This window comes from Gopherus flavomarginatus, chromosome 3 (genome assembly GCF_025201925.1).
Source record: "Gopherus flavomarginatus isolate rGopFla2 chromosome 3, rGopFla2.mat.asm, whole genome shotgun sequence".
Taxonomy (NCBI): domain Eukaryota; kingdom Metazoa; phylum Chordata; order Testudines; family Testudinidae; genus Gopherus; species Gopherus flavomarginatus.
In genome coordinates, this window is record NC_066619.1 from 170,974,087 (window position 1) to 170,995,817 (window position 21,731).

At 40.7% G+C, this 21,731-nt stretch overlaps 1 protein-coding gene across 4 annotated transcripts in view; it reads left to right on the forward strand.

Moving 5' to 3' along the window:
- Positions 1-19,945, forward strand: part of ELOVL6 (ELOVL fatty acid elongase 6) — a 125,213-nt gene extending 105,268 nt beyond the window's left edge. For 3 of the 4 annotated variants that reach the window (XM_050944067.1, XM_050944070.1, XM_050944068.1), the window contains exons 3-4: positions 9,165-9,316; positions 14,623-19,945. In XM_050944067.1, coding sequence (XP_050800024.1) covers positions 9,165-9,316; positions 14,623-15,047 — 577 coding nt within the window. In that variant the 3' untranslated portion in view covers positions 15,048-19,945. The remainder of the gene's footprint in view (positions 1-9,164; positions 9,317-14,622) is intronic. The other variant, XR_007773147.1, reaches the window with a different exon arrangement.
- Positions 19,946-21,731: the final 1,786 nt, after the last annotated feature.

Genomic DNA, 21,731 nt, shown 5'->3' on the forward strand with positions numbered 1-21,731 from the left:
TGTGGTCAGTGTAAAACCTGGGCACAAATCCACAAAGGACAGATGTTTTTGTTTGGTTATTCTTAAAGACCTACTCAAGAATCTCGAAGGGACTTCCCCAGCACAACAAGAACACTCCCTTTCAACTGCCAGCTGAAGGTGTTGATTCAAAAAAACAAACAGCTAAAATATGAATGATAGTTTATTTACATTTCAATGCAAAAAATGCAAGAAAATACTTTTTAAAATTCTCTTTCTCATTCCTTGGATGGCACAATAATTACAAGAATGGCAAATTGGTTGACAAATTGTAATCTCTGTGATTACTGCAGTTAGAACCAGCCATTCACTCCTATCTTATTTCATAATGCTTACGCTAAAAAGTACACTCTCTTAATATTAAAGTTACTAAGTCAAGCACTCAGTTAGGAATTTGTAGGTTGCCTGTGCGATCCTAATTCAGCTCATTTGTATGTATGCATTAGGATACAGTCTTCAATTACATAATCACATACTATTTTTTCCACCAGTACTTGTACAATGCACAGGATGGTCCGTGTTCTAGAGCTGAATTAAGGTTATGCAATGAATGAAGCTGTTTCGAAGGACCTTTGCACTGTTTGCTCAGACTATCCTACAGTGCTTATGCATGCCAAAGAAATATCTGTTTCTCAACAACAGCCTCCTGCCAGCCTTCTCTCCGATCTGTGGAAAAACTTGTTCTGTAATAAACAGGAAAAAGACCACTATTCTAAAGGCTGCAAAGACCAAGGACCATATTTATCTCTGGTATACGCAAGTACAAGTCCTGCAGAAATAAATGGAAGTTATTTCCAGTTATGCCATGGCTGAATTTGTTCCCTGTGCTTCTCATTGGTAGACTTTCAAACAAAGCTGGTCACAGGTATTTTGGGATGCAGCTTCAAAAAGGTCCAGTAAATATGAAACATTTTGAAAGAAGCTTCTCTGTTGCCCTTATAAACATCAGTAGGAGAGTAGAAAAGCCTTTTTAAATATTCTAAAAAGACTTTTAAAAAAATCTTTTATATTTCAAGGTTCTTCTGTCCGAAATGTGTTTTCTGTATTTAAAAAAGAAACTGGCAGTGTCTCTTACAACATGGGGAGGTATGGGCCAAATTGACTTATGTGGGCCCAACTCCATTTATGTTAGTTATGAACTTGATGCACTGTGCATGTGATATCACAGATTTGTAGTCCCCAGATTCTAAAAGCTGGTTCTTCACTGATCTAGAGTTCAAATAAGACAACTTCCAATGTGAGGATTTGAGACTGGCTGGGTTGATGGTTTTGTGACTTCTGTTTACAGGAATAAATGTCATTACACATACAGATCATCTATTTACAGTTAACTCTCCACTTAATGTCCTCTCGCTTACCATTGTTTCGATCTTACGTCCCTGCTCAGTTACAGAACATGCTCCATTTAAAGTTGTGTAATGCTTTGCTATAATGTCTTTTGGCTGCCTGCTTTGTCCACAGCTGGCAGCCTCCCTATCAACTCCCCCACATCTCCCTCCCCAGTGCCTCCCGCCCGTTGGCAGACCCTGCAGATCAGCGCCTTCTCCTCCCACCCCCTGAACATTGCAAGCCACTTGATTGCCACAGGCAGGAGGGAAGAGAGAGGAGCGAGGACTCAGCGCTCAGGCTCCCCCTCCCTCCCCTGCCTCCTTCCCGCTGCAATCAGCTGGTTTGCGGCATTCGGGAGGGAGGGGATGGAGGGGGAGCCTGCACGCCGAGTCCTCACTCCGCCTCCCTCCTGAACGTCGCAAGCCAGCTGATTGCCGCAGACAGGAGGCAGGGGAGCGAGGGGGAAGGAGCGAAGATGCGGCTTGCAGAGTAAAGGGGGAGGGAGGAGAAGAGGTGGGTTGTGGGGGCTTGGGGGAAGTGAGGACATGGGAGGGCCAAGGGTTGAGCCCCCCCGTCCCTGGTGCTTGCAGAGTAGGGGAAACTGCCGCTGCTGCTGCGCAACATGCTTCTAGCCTACAGCACCTTCAGCCTCCTTGCCTGCCTCATTGTCTCCAGGGCCAGTGGGCTGTGCCTGTGTGGGGTAAGGCAGGGGCACCTCCCAGCTATAGTACTGTACTGTATGGCAAAAAAAAAAAAATCCTGGATCCTAACCCCCCCATTTACATTCATTCTTATGGGGAAATTGGATTTGCTTAACATCGTTGCACTTAAAGTCGCATTTTTCAGGAACATAACTACAACGTTAAGCGAGGAGTTACTGTACTATGAACCTTGATAAAATAATTATTTTTCCTGTAGATGCCCTTATATAACCTCCTGCTATGCATTTTTGTCTCATTCAGCTAAGCATAGAGATTTTCTGTTAGGTATTTTTACCTCATCTCTCATCTATCTCAGCATGTGTGTAGTACACCATGCCACTCCATGCTGTCAGTGTGAGGGATGCCGTTGTTTCAAATATGCAGGCAACAGCTCAATTTCCACATTACTAAAGGAAATATAACCTGTTACACATTTGTAAGAGATTGCAGCAGTTACATCAGCATGCAGACATGCTGGCACAGCGAGGCCACCCCAAGCCATTAAGAAACCAGTTCTTTGGCAGAAGAATGGAAATCTAATACAATAAAATATCTTCTATTGAATTAAATGTTAAGGCTAATGAACTTTTGTTACGTGCTCAAAAAAATTTTAGGAACTGACTTAGAGACATTTCTACCTGACTCAACATATTTCACCTGTAAATCTTCTAATTATAAAAAATTGTGGCCTCAATTCTTTTTTTTATTGGGCTACTACAAAAGAGGCTGAAGGCTGCTGAAGCTTCAAACTTTGCATGGAAGTTGATCTCAATTAGGAGCATGTGCTCTCTTAAGTATGAAATTTCTTTGATTTGGATTTTAACTATGAAGCATAGTTGGTAGAAAATCTGGCTAACTCTACAGATGTGCACTTCAACAGAAACTCACTGCTGATACATGGGCAGTTCAAGAAATAAACACTTTTTTATAAATACATCAAGGCAGAATTAAGGCTCCCCAATTCTCAAGGGTAGGCCAGAGCCACAATGGTTGCAACTAGACAGCTCTGAATTCTGCCACTGGATTTTTAATGGGCCCTACAAGTCCCCTAAAACTCTTTACCCACCCCGACGTGCTCCCTATATCTAGGGTGACCAGATGTCCCAATTTGATAGGGACAGTCCCGATTTTGGGGGTCTTTTTCTTATATAGGCTCCTATTACCCTCTACCTCCTATCCCAATTTTTCACATTTGCTGTCTGGTCACCCTACCTATGCCTGTTAAGAGGTATCCTGACTTCCAGGAGGGTGATAATGCCAGTGGTATGTTATGTCCAGCTCTATATTTTATTGTTACATATTAATTCCTGTAAAAAGACACTTTATAAAGAAAAAGAGGGAAACTGCAAGGGTGTGTTTGCTGGAGTTTTTTAAACTTGTGGCAGGAAGCCAGGTTGGAACCATTTCCAGGGGAGGCTCCAGGCACCAGCGCAGCAAGCACGTGCCTGGGGCAGCAAATTGGGGGGGCGGGGGGGCGGCAAGGCGGCCTGCTGGTCGCCGTGAGGGCATCAGTCAGGCAGCCTTTGGCAGCATTTCTGTGGGAGGTCCGCCGGTTTCTGCGGTTTTGGCAGCAATTCGATGGCCGGCACGCCAAAGGTGCGGGACCAGTGGACCTCCTGCAGGAATACCACCGAATCCACATGACCGGGGCGGACCTCCCACAGAAACGCCGCCAAAGGCTGCCTGACTACTGTGCTTGGGGCAGCAAAAAACATAGAGCCATCCCTGGCCATTTCTAAGCAAAAGATCTACCATGAAACACAGTGAGACTGAGTAGCTTTAGAGATAATACTGTTGTCCTCATTCTAATGAAGCGCCCTCCTGAGTGTTAGAAGAAAGTGACTTTCTCTGAATCTTTACCATAGTCACATGACAGCCCGTTCTTCCCATGGATGTTCTCAGGGAAGGGAGTGATACCCACACTGCAAGTCTGGAATAGCTTGGCTTTTCCTGGAATTAGTGGTTCAAAGCTCACCCTTTTGTTCCAACCCAGACTTAGTGTGGGTTGGTGGATGTGAGAAGATGAATTTGTATCCCATGTGTATAAGCAGAGTTTTGCCTGAAGTCTTTGGCCAGAATTTCTCCACCTTTATGTTTGTGCAGTATTCTGTGATCCAGTTGGCTGCACTTCATTAGTGCCATATGTACATAGTTAGTAAAGCATGGTGGGATCCTTTGGAATAAGAGACACTGTGTACATGCAAAACACAAAGATCTGGACACAGCGTACATATGTAGCACATAGCTAATTCATTTTAAATTTAGCAGAACCATACGCAGAATTCTTACAGATTCCAGTATGGTCCCGTCTTCAACTAGGCCTGCAGACACAGAACTAAGCCTTTGTTTTGTTTCTGTTTTTAAAGGACAGCCATAGTGCTATGTTTGTGCTGTCTGACAGGCGGAATTATTCGACTTCGGGCTGATGTTTTCTGTTCTGAGATGTGCATGTTATTCAGAGCCAGAAAATGGGCTTTGCCTCTAGCTCTGTGAGCAGAGAATAAAATATAGATCAAATATTCCAGGTAGAACAACACACAGCACTGATGCTGCAGCGAGCTAAGCAAGAAAATTGGATATTTTTGGATAGTTCTAAAGAGCTGAAATAAGACCACATTCTCTGCTCAGCACTGCAGTGGCAATGTTTTAGTATATATATAGTAGTGTTTGTCAGATGCTTTCATATCTATGTAGCATGGGCACCGAGAGTTAATTCAGCCCTGCAGAAGCAGGTTCAATTCCCATTATTATGGTTGTGTAGAAAGAACGTTGTCTAGTCGTTAAATCAGCAACGTAAGAGTCAGGGTTCCTAGAGATCATTCCTAGCTCCTATCTCTAACTTGCTTTTTGACCTTAGTCCTGTCACTTAACTGCCCTGTGTCTCAATTTCCCCCATCTCCAAAATGGGGCGATGATGCTGTACACTCAAAAGTCTCATGGTCTTAAGCCATGTTTTAAAACGTTTTGAGTCTCATGTTAAAAGGAGAAAGTAAGTGAAGAGTATTATTTTTATATTAGCAGATATTTACCTGTCCATAACATGATCAAAACATATCAGTTGGATGCTTGTTAGCCTACTCAAGAAGGCACAGCCGGAAGGGAAAGAAATGCAGGCCATGTTTTAGTTGAACAGACGCGAAAGCAGTATTTACCAGTGCAGTATGTCTTTGATAGACCTCTTCATTTGGAATGGCTGTAACTTTTCAGTAGTTACCTTCACTTTAGAATCCAAGCTGATTCCCACTCGCCAGACTGCTTTGGTAGGCAGTGCATTTTAATGCTCACAGTAGTGACAGTACAGACCAGGGCCTGGGCAAAATGAAGCCGAAGTGATTTACTGAGCAAGCAGTCCCATCACCCTCCTGCACAACATTTCTGTGCGAGACATAAATCAGTTGGTTGATCTCACCTCACAGAAGGAACGACTTGATTAAAGGAGTGGGGGCACAAAAAGCAGCTCCGTTTCTCTGAGTTCACATGCACTTTGGGGCATTCACTAACATTACTCTGTCTGGTAACCTCAGCTTATCAGCTGGATAGAGTTTAGGCACGCAGCACATCCCAATATATCAGTTAAATGTATGTATTATGCTGGAGGTAATGTTGCTTTCATCTGCCTAATATAAAAGATCACTATGGTTGAGTAAGGAAAACTCTGGGTAGAATACTAATCACAAATCACTCCCAGTTGGAAACATGGAGGTAGAACAAAGTGTCCTGCCATGGGATTGCTATTACCCAGCTAGGCTTCCAGTGTAATTGGGAATACATGGACACACAGACACAGATAGTACCAAAGGGAAACCACAGAACAATACTAACAAAAAAGAAATATATAAAGACGTATGTGATCTCATCCATGCCAAATTAAGAATTGATCAGTATGCCCTAGGGGCCAGATTTTACTTGGATATCAATCTAAAGTAATTGCTTGGGTTTCCAGATTTACACTAGTTTTAGCTCAATCAGAATTTGATCTGTTATTTTAGACAGACACTATTCTGATCTGAGCTTAAATTCACGATTCAGAAATCTGTTTGATTTGCAAACGTTATTAAAACATGATTCTTTTAAAAGAGCGATGGACATAATGTTGCTTGCAACTATTTTACTTTGTAATAGAGGATATTTCTTTCAGATTTGTTTCTTCCCCGTTTTCTTTTCATGTCAGCAAATGCCTCAGTGCTGACATTAGACTACGTGTTACTGCATATCCACAACACATTCCATCTGATCCCACTAATCCCTGCTGTCCCACCCAACTCCTAAATGAAACAACAGCAACATGGCTATCCCAGTCAGCCTGTGGAATTCACTGTGCTGTCTCCTCAGGACTGAGAATAGGAAACCATAACAGGAGTTGAATACTTACTAGCTGGAAGAAGAGGAGATACAGCAAGGAGCATTCAATTTACATATAGCTGCTTTAAGGGTGCAGTTGTCTGTCTCTTCCAAAGTTAAAGGCCCAGCCCCAGAAAGCTATGAGAAAAGCATGCTGGGAAAAAGGCTCTACAAGAAGGCAATACTACACAGAAGAGAGACCGTAGGGTCCAGGTAGATGCTAAGGATGGAGATGTTTTTATACAGCACCTAGCACAATGGGGTCCTGGTTCATGAGTGGGGGTCCTAATAGTTATTGCAATACAAATGATGATATCACCATCATATCATACAATGAAGCTTGACCTTTAGAAGAACAAGATAACTTGTACGTTAATAACACCTGTAGTTATATATACTAATAGAATACCCAAACCTCATGCTTCAAGATATAAGGTGATCAGTGCAGGAGTCAGCAAGCAACATTTCCCTCCACATGCAACACAGGTGAAGAACCCAATACTTGATGCTCCACAGGAAGTTAAAAACCACTGTAATGTCTGGTACAATGTTCTTGTGAAATGCTATATATGGCGGTGAGGGTGAGGATGGTGTTTTGCTGGCCAGCAATGATCAGTTTACACACACCTATTAATGTTGTAGGTCCAGAAGTCAAGAGACTTTATACAAATGATATAAAGACCTAGATTAATAGATTCACAGGTTTTAAGGCCAGAAGGGGCCATTATAATCATGTAGCCTGACCTTCTCTGTAACACAGGTCATAGAAACTCAACTAGTAATTTCTGCCTGAAGCCCATAACTTTTGTTTGAGCTCAAGCATATCTCTGACAAGATACAGTCTTGATTTAAAGCCTGCAAATGGTGGTGAATCCACCACAACTCTAGGTGAGCTGTCCCAATGGCTGATTACTCACACTGTTAAAAATGTGCACAGTATTTCCTCTTTTTCTGCATGGGTGATTAATATGTATTGCCTATATGCATACATTTCCACAGTCAAATCCATCACAGGAACCCTCTTACTGTCATGTGGCTGTCCATGACAGGGGACCATGAGCTGAGTGGGAGACATGGGCCAGGAGGTGAATGCAAGGCAGATGAGGGACAGTGGAGGAGGTGATGGGGGCAGTGACACAGTGGTGACGGGGGCACAATGATATGAGACTGTGATGGAGGAGGTGATGGGAGGCTCTGGTAGGTCACAGTAATGGGGGCAGTGAAGGAGCACAGAGATGCAGAGAAGTGATGGAGTTGGTGATGTGGAGCAGTGATGGGGCAATGTCAGAAACCAGTGGTGCAGGGCACTGGGAATGGGGCACAGGGATGGAGGAGGCGATGCGGGGCAACATGATGTGAGGTAGGCAGTGAGGATGTGATACTGGGAAGGGATGAGTCACAGTGATGAAGGAGGTGATGCGGGACAGTTAAACTGAGCAGCGATGGGGCATCGTACTGTGGGACAATGATGGACCTTAGGGATGTGGGGAGGTGATGCAAAGCCGTGCTGGCGCACAGCAATGTGAGGTGACGTTGGCCGAAGTGATGCAAGGCAGCATTGGTTGACGTGATATGGGGTAGTGGTGGGGCACAGTGATCCGGTGTGGTGAATTCTGTATGCCTGAGCGTTCATATGGTGAAAGGCCTGAACTTTTTTCAGGTTACTTAAAGTTCCTCAAAGTATGGACTTCAGAAATGCTAGTGAAACCACTCAGTTAACCAGTATGCATGAGTGCTCTTGTAACTTAGCAAGCAGAGTGAGAACAAAGCCTTTCAGTTTCTCTCCACATTCAGTTTTCAAGCTGGAGTGTAATGCATCCAGAATGGCCTTTCATCCTTCTGGGTATTGAGCCAACAGCTAGGGGTTGCAAAGTGAAGACCTGCTCAGCTACTAGATGATGGTACAGCTGGTGTTGCTGAAGCAAAGCTGTTTCAGTAGTGCCACCTGTATACCAGTTGTAATCTAAAATGAGCTCCTCCATCGATGACCCTAATTAACACCATAATGTACATCCTAATATACCTCATTGACAGAACACAACATATCTGGCTGTCCAAACAAGTTTAAGGAAATAACGGTGATTTGTGCGTCTCATTAAATGAATTTGTCTAGTGCTAGTTTGTCAGTTCCTCTATTAGTAATGAGTTAAGAGCAAACAGTGTGCCAGGTGATGTCTGGGACACAAAATGAAGCCAGCCAGGGCCTCTACCAAAAGCATTTACAAGCTTAAGCTCCTTTCTTCAAGCAGGTTCCCCACTGGTCAGTGGAGTTCTGGCTGGGTACAGGATTCCACCTGGATGAAACTCATTGCAGGACTGGGGCACAGAAAACAGATGACAGAACACACTGAGAAACTCAGGGGAGGGAGTTAATAAAAAATGCAAGCTGCTATTAAACTCACTGCTTGTGGACTGTGCAGTTTCCCAGCCAGCAAGATCAAAATTCTGCAGGTTGCACACTCAGAGTTAAAGGAGACATTACTACTCTTGACACCTGAAGTAGCATTTCCCTAGGACCGAAAGAAGGGAACTGACATGACTGTACCAGATATTTCAGTCCAATAAAACATCCATATTCTCCACTCACTCTGGAAATTCAGATTCACTTCTTGAAGACAGTGAAGTTACTCTAGCTATACACCTGAATCAATATTTGGCCCCAAACTGCTAATAATTAAGACCATTGCTAGCTTTTTATTATAATGATTTGAAGTGATTAAGTTTAGCTAGTAAGTAACTATTGAATGTTCTTTATTTTTTCTTTCTTTTCTGAAGTATATTTGGTGCTGTTCGAACTGGTGCTTATATGCTGTACATTCTGATGACCAAAGGCCTGAAGCAGTCAGTGTGTGACCAGAGTTTTTACAATGGACCTGTCAGCAAATTCTGGGCTTATGCGTTTGTGCTAAGCAAAGCACCTGAACTAGGTGAGTACCCCGCTCTCATTTTTATTTAATGTGCACATTTGGGGCAAAAGAGTTTATGCAGAAAACATGCAGACCATTCAGTGCTGCTGAAAACCGCTTTTCGGGCTTGTAAATAAAAAAGCCAAACCAACCCCCTCCCCCCATATTCCTCAGTCGCTAAGCTTTATGCTCAATTGAAGTAAGATTAGAGTAACGAAAAGTTGAACAAGATGATTCCCAAACCTCTCAGGTCAATTCACCTTAATTTTTAGCAGTTTTGATTCAGTTTAGGCGAGCCTGGGTTTTTGCTCAGTTAACTCATGCTCCTGGGTTAACCCGTGGCATTTAGCACAGCTCTGAGTTGGGGACATTAAAGAACCCACGCATTATGCCCCTCCTTTATCTCCCCAGTACTCCTGGGATGGTACAGCCTGCTCATTCCCAGTGCACCCAGCTAACTCCACAGCCAATCTAGAGGGCAAATAGGCTCATGGCCCTGTACCTCTCAGCCCCCTTTCTGGGGCACAGTGTTCTACTAGGGGCAATGGATGGAGCAGTCTCTGTGCTCCCCCAAGCACAGGGGACCTTATTTGTCCTTGACTTTTTTGGAGGGTATGGAAGGAGGCAAAGAGATCTTTTGGGCCCTTGTTTTCCTCACTATTTCTACACACCTATGCTAGGGTTAGGGACAACCTAACCCCTATTAGCAGTTCATAGTGGAAGTGAGAGTTACCTAGTGTTATCTGCTAGATTGGGGGCAGTCTGTCACCTGTTGATTAAGGAAAATATTCATGCTGGGGCAATCTCTTCTCCCACAAAAGGTGACTGACAGTGTCAAATAAGCCCATGTTGTATTGTTTTTCATTTCTCTCTTCGTAAGATTCCTTGTTTCTCCTCACACCTTATCTAGAGGTAAATAAGTCTTTATCTAATGGTTGTGCCAGCCAGGGCATTGGAAACTTCATTCCTTTATTTTAATGATTATATACACAGGCTTCCTGCAAAATAGTTGGGCCCTGACCCCTCTTTCTAAATTTAGTATTTGTTAGCTCAGGAGTGCTGGACCATGAAGTGCTCTCTCAGATATAGTACAGGCACTGGCAATGCAAGCTTCCCCATACTACCCTGCTAATATACCCAAGCCTGATCTAGACAGGTGACATATAGGAATGATATTGTAGGTCTGTCTTCGGTCCTTGGTCTCTTCAGAGATGGCTGATAGGTGCTAGTTAGTGTTTGTGGTTTTGGTGATGTGGGCACCTAGTGACCATCAACTCATTGAACATAACTAAAAATTAATTGTTTTTGGGTAGTCTGCTACCAACTAGAGTTGGATATCAGCCACTGAGCTAGTGCCCATGACTTCTTGACTGAAATTGAACAACTAACATACAGATGTACTTAACGTCTGATACGTCCTCTGCTATGAGCTTTTCACCAGTAAAATGGCATTCACCTCAATGGAGTTATTCTTCGCTTATATCAGCATAAGTGAAGGCAGAATCCAGCCCATATACCTGATGCAATTTGTTCAGAATAAAAATAAAGTTTAATAGAAATTCCCAGAATGTGCAGCCAGAACAAGTTATCCAGATTGGAGTATAAGGAGAAGAAGCAGTTGACTGCTCCATATGGCCATGGGAAGCCACCCTAAAAGACACCTCGGATCAGTAGAAATTGGGGGTTGGGGAAGGAACCAAAGATGTTCCATCTAGAAATAGAAGTGTTTTTAGGTCCAGGTTCCTGGGGCTATTCAACTTTGTGCAGCTGGTAGCTCAGGAACATACCTATTAGTCAGCAGGTCAAGAAAACCTGATGTAACCCATTGTTCAGTGCTCCCCCTCTGTGTTGCCTGCACCAGAGATGAATCTGTTACAGCTGTCAGCCAGGGTCCTTAAACTCAAGCTGTTGAGGTTCACGGTTAAGCTCTGTAGGTCACAGGTTCAATAACCAAGAATAGACATCAGACTGACTGTATCTAGTGTCAAGGGAAAGTTGCAGCCTCGGGCTTATCACTGTACTTTGACTGATTACATGGGGACAGGTCCGGAACCCAGTATAGAGCAATACACTAGGTTTCTCCATAACCTTATCTAGGTCCCATAAATAACCACAAAAAGAAATCACTGTCAGACGGTACAGGGTGCGCCATGTCTGAAGCAGTCAGTCATTACAGATAAACATTAATAGAGTGATTTGCAGAGTGACTCAACGTCTGCCTTATTGTATATAAATCTGGAAGCCACACACAACAACATCAAGCTATGGAAGCAAGAGGCTTCAGGTCCCATTCTACCTCAGTTCTGTTTTATTTGTCCTTATTTTATGTGTGTACACACAGGAACATTGTGTTTCCCCCTCCCCTAAACATACCAGAAACCTAGTTGGCAGTTTGCTTCTTGCAGACAGAAAATAAACACCTTTCCCATAGTACTGTAGTTCTTCCACCTCCCCTCCTATTGGATGCATATTTTGTAAGTGGTTTTCTCTCCATCATTTTTTGTAAGGCTATAAAGAATATACTTGCTAGAGTATGTTTAGTACCCAGCCCGTATGTTTGCTGCTCATGGGACTTATTAGTATGAGAGAGAATGGTCGTAATACAAAGTAGGGGACAACGATTCAGCAGCCCCCTAGTTCACAACTGAGGCTGCAGATTACTGAAACCTCACAGAGCAGCAGTAGTCACTAGATACAGATAAACAGCAGGAATAGGTTTGTATTTCAGCAGCAAACTCAGTTCAGTGGATTTCAGATTAGCAGTTTTATCAGCACATGAGACAAGAAGACACACAGCCCTCTTCATGCTGTTTCAGACTCTTTGGTTTCTTACTGTTTGAATTACATGAAAACTCACTTAGATTTGGTTTTGTTAAAATTAGGAACTATCTGCTAGAAATGTGGATTCTAACCAGTGTGACTTGGCATTCCTGCAGCTAATGAAGCAAACAGAAGCGTGCGTAACTGTAGCATTAGTATGTAAGGCATAGATTTAGTTCCACCCTCTCACTAACGTTCATCTTTTGGATTTTCCAAGGATATATGCACATATAAACACACTTTGTGGTTCATGCTTTACACTCCCCCCCCCCCATAAATCACTGTCTACAAGAAGAGCATGTGCATATAAATAAAATAATTAAGATCAATGCAGTAGTGGCAAACAGCAGGAAGAGAGGAAAGAAACAGTAAGTGGAAAGAAGACTAAAACACATTTCTGCAACAATAGCATGAGAATTTGGAAGAAAGAGATGTGAGGTATTTCAGAATTACCCCATTTTCTCTCTAAAACCAGGAAGTGTTTACACATGCACTCCCTCTCCAGTGGTACAGGTTACATATACAGTAGCATTTTGCATAGTAATAAGTGAATGCAGGTATTTCAGGCTGATTTGCATAAGTATCAAGCATTCAGATACTTATTCATACTGTATGATGCTATCACACTAGTCAGTCAATCCAGAATGACTCCATTGCCGTTAATGGAGCTACTAAGAACAAAATTTATTGACCTGAGTCTTAAAAAATGAGTTCAAACTCTCCTGAGAAGAGGTTCTCCCTTGAGATGTCCTGTACTTCCTGCTTCAGTTTGGCTAGAAACAGCAGAGGACTTTTCTTTTTACAATTTCTATTATTTAGTATTTTTAGTATTATTATTATTATTATTATTATTTATTTAGTCAAGCCACAACCAGGAAGTGCAGAAATGTGGGGAAATGACAACCAATGGCAGAAAAAAAAGTCCCAGAAACTTTTCAAAACCTCAGACATGGTTGGGTGCGAGCTCTGAGTGAAGTGTCAGTGGAAGGTGCAACCAAGATTCTCAAATGTAATTAGTGATTTGGCTCAGGTTTTTGAGGCATCTTAGATGTATCTTATTAACAGAAATTGCCGAGCACCTGCCCCTAAAAATCAGCCCTGTGCAGGTGTCCCAAGTTGGCAGCCAAAAACCTGAGGACTCAAAGTCACTAATCATTTTGAAAAACTTGACTGTATTCATTGTTTTATGTTATATACCCTCCACCTCCCCAACCACTACAGTCCCTTTAACAATACTGTCAGTTAGGTTAAAAAAAATCCTGCTTTCATGGAGGGAAAAACCTAAAGCCTTTTGCAGAGAGACTCACTTTCTTTGTTTGTTAATGAACTTTGTGTAGATCAACAGTGAACGATTTGACAATAGTTTGCTCAAGTTATAATATTCTTCATACAAACTCTGAAGACACGTATATTAAACAGATTTCTTAAGAGTTACACAGACACAGAACTTTGCTACAGAAACATTTTTAGTATAGTCCCTCCTGCTCCTATTTATGTTAACACTGAGTACCACAGATGACTAGATATTTATTGGTGAGAACACAATGGCACAAACTCTTCCCTGAGTTACCCATGACTGTCACTTCATTGTGTAACTCCACAGAGCCTGATTCTGCTCTCACCCCACTGTTATTCCACTGGCAAACAGACACAGGAAAGGACAGGTCCATAAAGAATTTTCTTTACTTTGTCCTATATGCCAGGATCCAGTGATACAAAATCTTTGTACTCTGTGATTGAAATTTTCAAACCTTGGGGGTAGGGGCGTCTACATTTAGGCTCTTAAATCCATATTTAGGCACCTAGTAAAAACTGGCTGAGCAGCTACCACTAATTGACTTTCATGTGAGCAGGGGTTGGAAATCGAATACTTTCATTCATGTGCCTTAGGGGTCTAATTTTAGGCACCTAGGTTTGAAAATGTTGACTTGAATTTTTGCCTTATAACCTCAGGAACAACACATAGTCAGTCTTCCCTTACTATAATTAGCTTTGGTTTGTTAAATGTGGTTTCCTGGTGTCTGTTAAATACCACTGTTTCCTGAAGTTGCCTCAGATAAATGGATATTTCTTGTGCTCAAAACGTCAAAACACAAGTCAAAAATACAGTGCTTACGAGAGACTTTCACAGATTGCCTCCTGAGCAGAGAATGTCTCTAAATTAAGCAGTAGCATTTTAAAATAGCAGTTAGCCATATCATAAAGATTGGATCCTATGTTCTTTTCAAACAAAGACCCCACCAGTGCAGACAGTGTTTGGACCTGGAGTTTTGGTTCCCTATCATAAAGATAAAGGGACACTTATAAAATCTGGCTCTGAACATACATACAGAAGTAGTTTCTAAACTCCAATAAAGTTATGGGGTGTTTAGATATGAGGTTTTCATCAATGCCCCAAAACTCTACAATCTAAATAACTTCCCACCATTTTAAACCTGGCAGAACATAAGAATTATAAATTAGTTTGATTTGTTTCTGATATTTCCCCCCTGTCTTTTGTCTTACAGGAGATACAATATTCATTATTCTTAGAAAACAGAAGCTCATCTTCCTGCACTGGTACCACCACATTACGGTACTGCTTTATTCTTGGTACTCTTACAAGGACATGGTGGCTGGCGGTGGCTGGTTTATGACCATGAACTATGGGGTCCACGCCGTTATGTACTCTTACTATGCCTTGCGGGCTGCTGGCTTCAGAGTCTCACGCAAATTTGCCATGTTCATCACCTTATCACAGATCACTCAGATGTTGATTGGTTGTGTAGTTAATTACCTGGTCTTCTCCTGGATGCAACAGGGGCAGTGCCACTCCCATGTTCAGAACATCATCTGGTCTTCTCTCATGTATCTCAGCTACTTCGTGTTATTCTGCCATTTCTTCTTTGAGGCCTACATCGGCAAAACTAGAAAAGCAAGGAAGGCCGACTAGTGGTATAAAGAAGACAGAAGCCATAGCTCAGGGTCATCAAGAAAAACAAAATAAAAACAGACAAAAGAAAATGGCACAAGGAAACATGTATGGTGCAGCTAAAACTCGGCAGCTTAGGGACAGCTGAGTTGGTTTAAACCAGTAAGTTTATGATCCTATCATGGTGAGGACTCACTGAATTCTACTCCATCTCAAAGGACTGCTGAGGAAAGACATCTTCCTTCTTGTACCTGCCAGCTCTGAAAAAGGAAGGAAAATAACATTTTGTGGGGGAAAAAATAAGCGTTGTTCTTCCCCAAAGATGGAAGAAAGACTTTTATTAAAAACAAATTATTTCTATATCCTTTCTAATCTTTTTTCTGCATTAAATTTGAAGAAAACAAAGCAGAGAGCAAACTGTTTGTGTCTATGATACCAGTACAGTTACAAAATTAAAAACTTTATCCTAAAGGGTTGACATGTTTACCCCCAAAATGAAAAGTGAATGCTATCTTGAATGTTTATTATGGAAAGTCATTGAACTCCATTGCAGTAGTGAATGTAGTGGATAAAAGATTGATTTCCCCATTCTGTACTATGCTGTGCATGCAGATCTGGTATGCAACATCAGTGCTTTGAGCAGGCAGGGGGACCAGTAATTTTACAAGATTTTAATGTAATGAGATGTGCTGTTGCAATACATATAATATCTCAGAGAGTGCTTTTTCCAAGTGCATCAAAGTCAATGAATTTCTGCAGCAGAATAATACAGAGGGTTAAATCAATCTCTGTTAAATTACCTGGGGCTAGCAACAGAGCAGTGGATGGGGAGGGTGAGGGAGAGAACCCCCAAATATTTTTAACAATTATCTGTGAGTCTCAGACTAATCAGCAGTATAATAGAAGTTGAAGAAAATGAAAGTGGGGAGGAATCAGAAGAAAATCTAGATAGCTAGAGATAGGCACTCTCTCTATCTACAGAATAGAGCCCTGTGGTACAGCACATATTTTATATTTTTGTGAACTTCAGAAAAAGATATCTGCAACCTTAATAGCATTCGGCAGGACTGTATGTGACATTGGGTAACACTGTGTTTCTGCATTTGCTTCATGAGCAGTGCAAAGATGTTTAAAGTGCCCTCCTCTGGTCATGTGGAGATACTACAACAAAACATACTTGGAATAGTTTTTCTTGAGACTTCTATAGAAAAATTAGTCTAAATGAAATAATTTTGCTGCAACAGCTTAACTCTAATGTCCGGAGAGAATTATCCTTAATTAAGAACAATCTGACCTGTAGCATCCTGCTGACCACTTAAGAAGACATCCTGTTCTCAAGTCAGCTACAGATAGAAGAAAAGGTATTTCACTCTGAACCTCAGAGAGAGTTAGTTGATAAGAGCCATATTCTTTCAAAGAAAAGTAGATTGCATTATCTGTAATATTTCAGTCCTTACAAAGCCAAATAAAATGTGTACAAGTTCCTAGTATTTAAAAAAAGCAAGTATGTAAACTTGATGTTAAATGTATTAATGTACTATTCTAAATTGTATCAGTTTGGTAGTTTAACTAAACAATTAGAAGAACTAGATGAACAGAATAGGGGTTGTTGTTCTGCATAGAATATACACAACTACACCCATATACACGTTATGTGACTTGTCAACAAGAAAAAAGTCCAGTGGAAGAGAATCACATTTTCTGGCTAATGCAAAAATTGTCATTATCTTTCTTGCTTTAATCTGAGATTGTACAGTACAAAGTATTATTATTATTATTATTTTGGCTTTAATTGTGCTGACATTCATAAAAACAGAGCTGCTTAATATCCTATTAGAGACGAGAAGGGCTTTCAGTGTCTCATTATGTGAAGAAGAAAAAAAATAAAGTTACATTCCATATTATGTGAATGCTTTTAAAAGAATCAGAAAGTCCTTGGGGGCCTACCCATAACTATAACAAGCAGAAGAACAAGTTTACATGTGTGTTACTTATGTTATTGATGTTCTGGCCTTATTTTATGGTACACAGTCAACAGCAAAATGTGATATTTAGTAATGAAGATGACGTGAGCTTAAATGATAGAACTACTGTATAAGAGCTATTAGACAAAAAGAATTAAATGTCTAAACGATGGTATTTCACAGATTTGGAAGTAGATAATTATAATGCACAATAAGCTGTTTTCTCCTGCTTAATTTTTGCCAGGGCTTAAAGGTCGCAGTAACTGAAGAGAAGCAAAATAATTAAGGATGAAAAAGACAAAATTAAACTTGAATTCAGTCAGAACAGAGGCATCAGTAACAAGTCAACGATTGTGCCATTCAGATATTCAGTTCTGTGTTTCTGTGGTCTCTAATCATTTCTATGCAGGCTGAAATAAAAAGGAGGTGAAAGTGACCCACATGTGTTTTGAAATTAGGGTTGAAATCCTGACTCCACTGAAATCAATGGGAGTATTGCCATCGACTTGAATGAGGCTAACATTTTCACCCTATAATGCTACTTCTTTTATCTGAGTAATGGGAAAAAACTACATTCATTTTAATTTATTTTATGTTTATTTAAAGGCTCAGTAAACATTACAAATAAGAATCTAGACCATTGGTAGGTAAAGTATTGTGGGCTAATCTCAGTAGTTTAACAGAGAGGAAATAATGCAGTAGACTTTTTAAAAACAATTATTTCTGTGCAGTATTTTCAAAAAATACTGTATATTTTACACATTTTGTTTAATTTGTCAAGATGAAAAACAAATGATACTGTGTTTAAACATATAGGACGAGATTGAAATCCTGGGAGTTTTGCCATTGACTTAAACAAAACCAGAATTTCACGCACTTAGTAATGCTTTACTCCACTACGAATACATCTGCAGAGCAAATTAAGAGCATGGGTAGGCATAGCCATGCTAGCTGGATTAAAGCTAGCGTGGGTAACAGTAGTGAAGATGTGGTAGCAAGGAGTTCAGCATGGGCTAGTAATCCAAGTACATACCGAGGTCCCCAAAGTCAATGGGAATTCAACTACTGAGTAAAGTCTTCATGCAAATAAATGGGATTACTCGGATAAGAACTACTTATTAGTGGATTGCAGGATCAGAACCGTATTGGGCAGTATATTTGAGTAAATTGATGCTGCACTGAAAATTGAACGGTCATTTGCTTTATCTGATGCCATACCATGGACTCATTTACTTATGTCCTATTTATATTGCAGTACTGTACCGTAGAATTTTTACTGATGAAGTTTCACTGGATTCAAATGTGATAGTCTCAATTCTTTTAAATTAGATCAAGTCCAAATACAAAAATCTTTGTTTTTATATTTTTAGTTTCAAAAAAGCACACGTCCTCTTCAGGCCCCTGTCATTTAACCCGATAACATCAGGGTTAAACCTATGGGGCCAGCTTCAGTCCTGGTATAATTCCACTGAAGTTTATGCAGTATTGCCAATCCAAATTGTTCAAAATTCATGAGTCAGGCCCTAAAAATCATGATTTAAAAATAATAAGTGTTGGGTTTATTTTTCTTTGCCTTCAGCATTTTGAGCCTTAGGGGTAGGGGTCACAGTTTCAACCTCTGCTCTACAAACATGAGAGCTAAAGACTTATCTTTTTTCAATGAAAGCTAAGACTCTGTTGTAGTCACATGACTCCAGGAGCTCAGACTGTAAGAAAAACTCCCAAGTATTGTAAACCTAGGATAAAATAATGACAGTTGGCAGCACAGTTCATGGGATTCATTTGGCCTTGTGAAGTCAAGGAAGTTACACGAATTATGAATTCAGCTCACTGGGGCCAAATTCTGTTCTGATTTACACAGGTATAAATCCAGTATGATTTCACTGGAGTCAGTAGAGTTACTCCAGATTTACACTCATGAAGCTAAGAGCAGAATTTGGTTCTTGCTGAGCAGTGATATTGTATAGTGACTATTTAAAGAAAATATTTTCAACTGGTTAATAAAAATGTCAAAAAGTAGGATAAGTCTGAAAGCTCTTTAAGTTGTGCCTGTGGGAAAATAACCCATGTTACAAACATTTGTACATCAGAGTCACAAATGATTTGTGTCCAATCTCCCAGATAGCGCATAAGAGTGACTGGATGCAAAGGAGAGCTACTCCCATGGAGCCCAACCAGGAGAATGTCACAGTAAACTAACAACTGTTTTTACCTTACAAAATAAGGACACAGCCATGCAAATGGAATACAGTCAACAAGCAACCTGAGTAGTTGGAATCATGGATTAGGAGGTATGTTACAGTAGATATGACAAGGCAATCCTGTCCTGTTTTCCAAGAGATGATAGTTACTGATAAAAGCCATTTACAAATCAGAGTACTTAGGACATTAGATGTGAGAGGTTAAAATGTGGATTAGGAACCTTTCTAAAAATGAGTCTAATGTAAATGGGTTGTATCCTATATAGCTTATACTACTGTGGCTGTTGGAAAATGGTGTGTCCCTACACATTTTGTTGAGTAGTTAATTGCACAGTGGCTCCTTGGTCCCACTCAAGTGTTTGACAACTTCAGAATTGTTCTATGATTTGTTTGACCCTGAAGACTTGATTTCCATATGCTTCTTCTCTTTCATAAAATTAAGTCTTGGGAGAATATGTCAGTTGACAAACACTTAAGTGAGCTAAACTCCTCTCGTATTCAGCTAATCAGTTTTATGTAACAGACTGTGTAAAACACAAATGATTGTAACAATGAAAACAGCAGCCTTTGTAGGCAGGTGCCAGATACAGTATGTTAGTGCACTGTGATGTATCAAAACAAGTTAATTGTTTGCTTTCTGTCCTATATTTCAGAACCACTTATAACAGTATAGTATATTTATATACAAATAAATATAGGTATACTTTATGTATAGTAATAAACTGGCTTTGATAGAGGAAGCAATTTGAATAGATGATGATGAGCTCCAGCATTGGTGTGATGTCTCTCTCCTTCAGGGCCTGATTTGAAGGTCATTGAAGTGGCTGGAAAGACATCCGTTGACTTCAGTGGGCTTTGGGTCAGGCCTTTACAGTCCAATCCTACGACGTGATAAAAGACCTAAATCCTGCTAAGTTCAATGGATGTTTAGGTTGCTCAGCACATCACAGGCCCTGAAGACACAAGTCATTAATCCTTAGCCACATTACCCTCCCTAAATGAACTGCAGAAATTATAAGGAGAAATCGTCAATATTTTTCTATTATTTTATTTCTATATATCTTATGTTCATTTAATTAAAGACAAAAGACCCATATCCTGCAACTGGATTCACGCCCATGCAGAGCTCCACCAAAGTCACTGTGGCTGTACGTGGACAGAGAGGGCTTTACACACTTGGAACTAGTTGCAGGATCAGCACCTCTGGGAGCCAAAACCATCTAGCAGGTTTCAAGATAACCAGCTATACCAAGTTAGATCAGCTTTGCAGAGTGAGTTCTGCAACTTGGGAGGTAATGGCCTTTCCTAAAATGTCAGTATCTCAGTGGAATGCTGCATTTTGCCAACTCAATGTGTTTGAATCTCTTTCCTATTGGACATACAGCAGTATTCCCCTTACATAATGATATTCCTGAGAGGTCCCGCTTCTTCCTAATCCTGGGCAGCTTCAAATAGGCCCATCTTCCAAAAAACAAACCTACCCTCCCCCCCCCACAGCTCTGATTGACTTTTCTGCTTTCTCAAAAGCCAATACACCTTTTAGGCTTCTTGGAGTATTAAACCTCAAGCTAGATTGCTATTCAGATAAGATTAAATGTGTACAATAACTAGGAGAGAATAATAAGAGAAATATCTTTATTTTGCCATTTTTCAAATGGATATTTCACTACATAAAAGGAATATTATTTTTATTTTTGGGGAGGGATATTGCTATTCAAAATAAAATTATAACTTTTGGTTCAAAATAAATTATTTTGCTGTGTTTTATTTTCTTATATTATCTCTTGGGGTAATAACTCTGTCATATGTGGTTAAGGGGTGACATAGGCAATTCTTTGGCCATCAAACTATGGTGTTTCTATTGTATCTCACTTCATGCCCCACCTCTACTATGATTTTTATACACAAGCATCTTTATTCTTTCCTAGTCTATAATGTGTGTATGTTTTAAATGTGCATAAAAGGAATTTTTACTGGTAATGGGTTTCAAAAGGATCATAATCTTTTGATTTTAATTTTAGAAAAGCTCTATTCATCATGTTTATATTACATTAAAGACTGGACTTAGGGGCAAGTGACCTGGGCTCAGGGAAAATAGAATGTTTGAAGTTAAATGTTTCCGGTAATCTGTATTCAAAAGTTGAATAAATGGAGGGTGGGAGGCGTCGAAGACACTTCTTGCTTGGGGTGCCATTTGGTTGAAGACTGGCCCTGTTGCACTCTGAATGGAAAGGTGGAATGCACAGACACAGAAACAGTCCTTTGAGAAACTGTACACTCCTTTGCTTTCATAAGACTGAAAGATTCACAGTAACTTCTGCTGATGTTTCCTGAGCAGGTCTCTCCTTTCTGTATGGAGTTCTTCCCAACCTCCATGTGCCCTTTAAACCCCTTTAACCATCAAACAGTTTACTCAGCCACGTCGACAGTTCCAGAGGTCTTCCCGCAACTTCATTTGTCCCTACACACCATCCAGTATTTTATTCTTCCTACCCCACCCATCCTCAGAAGAGAACTGCTGGCCTACCACATGAGAGTTT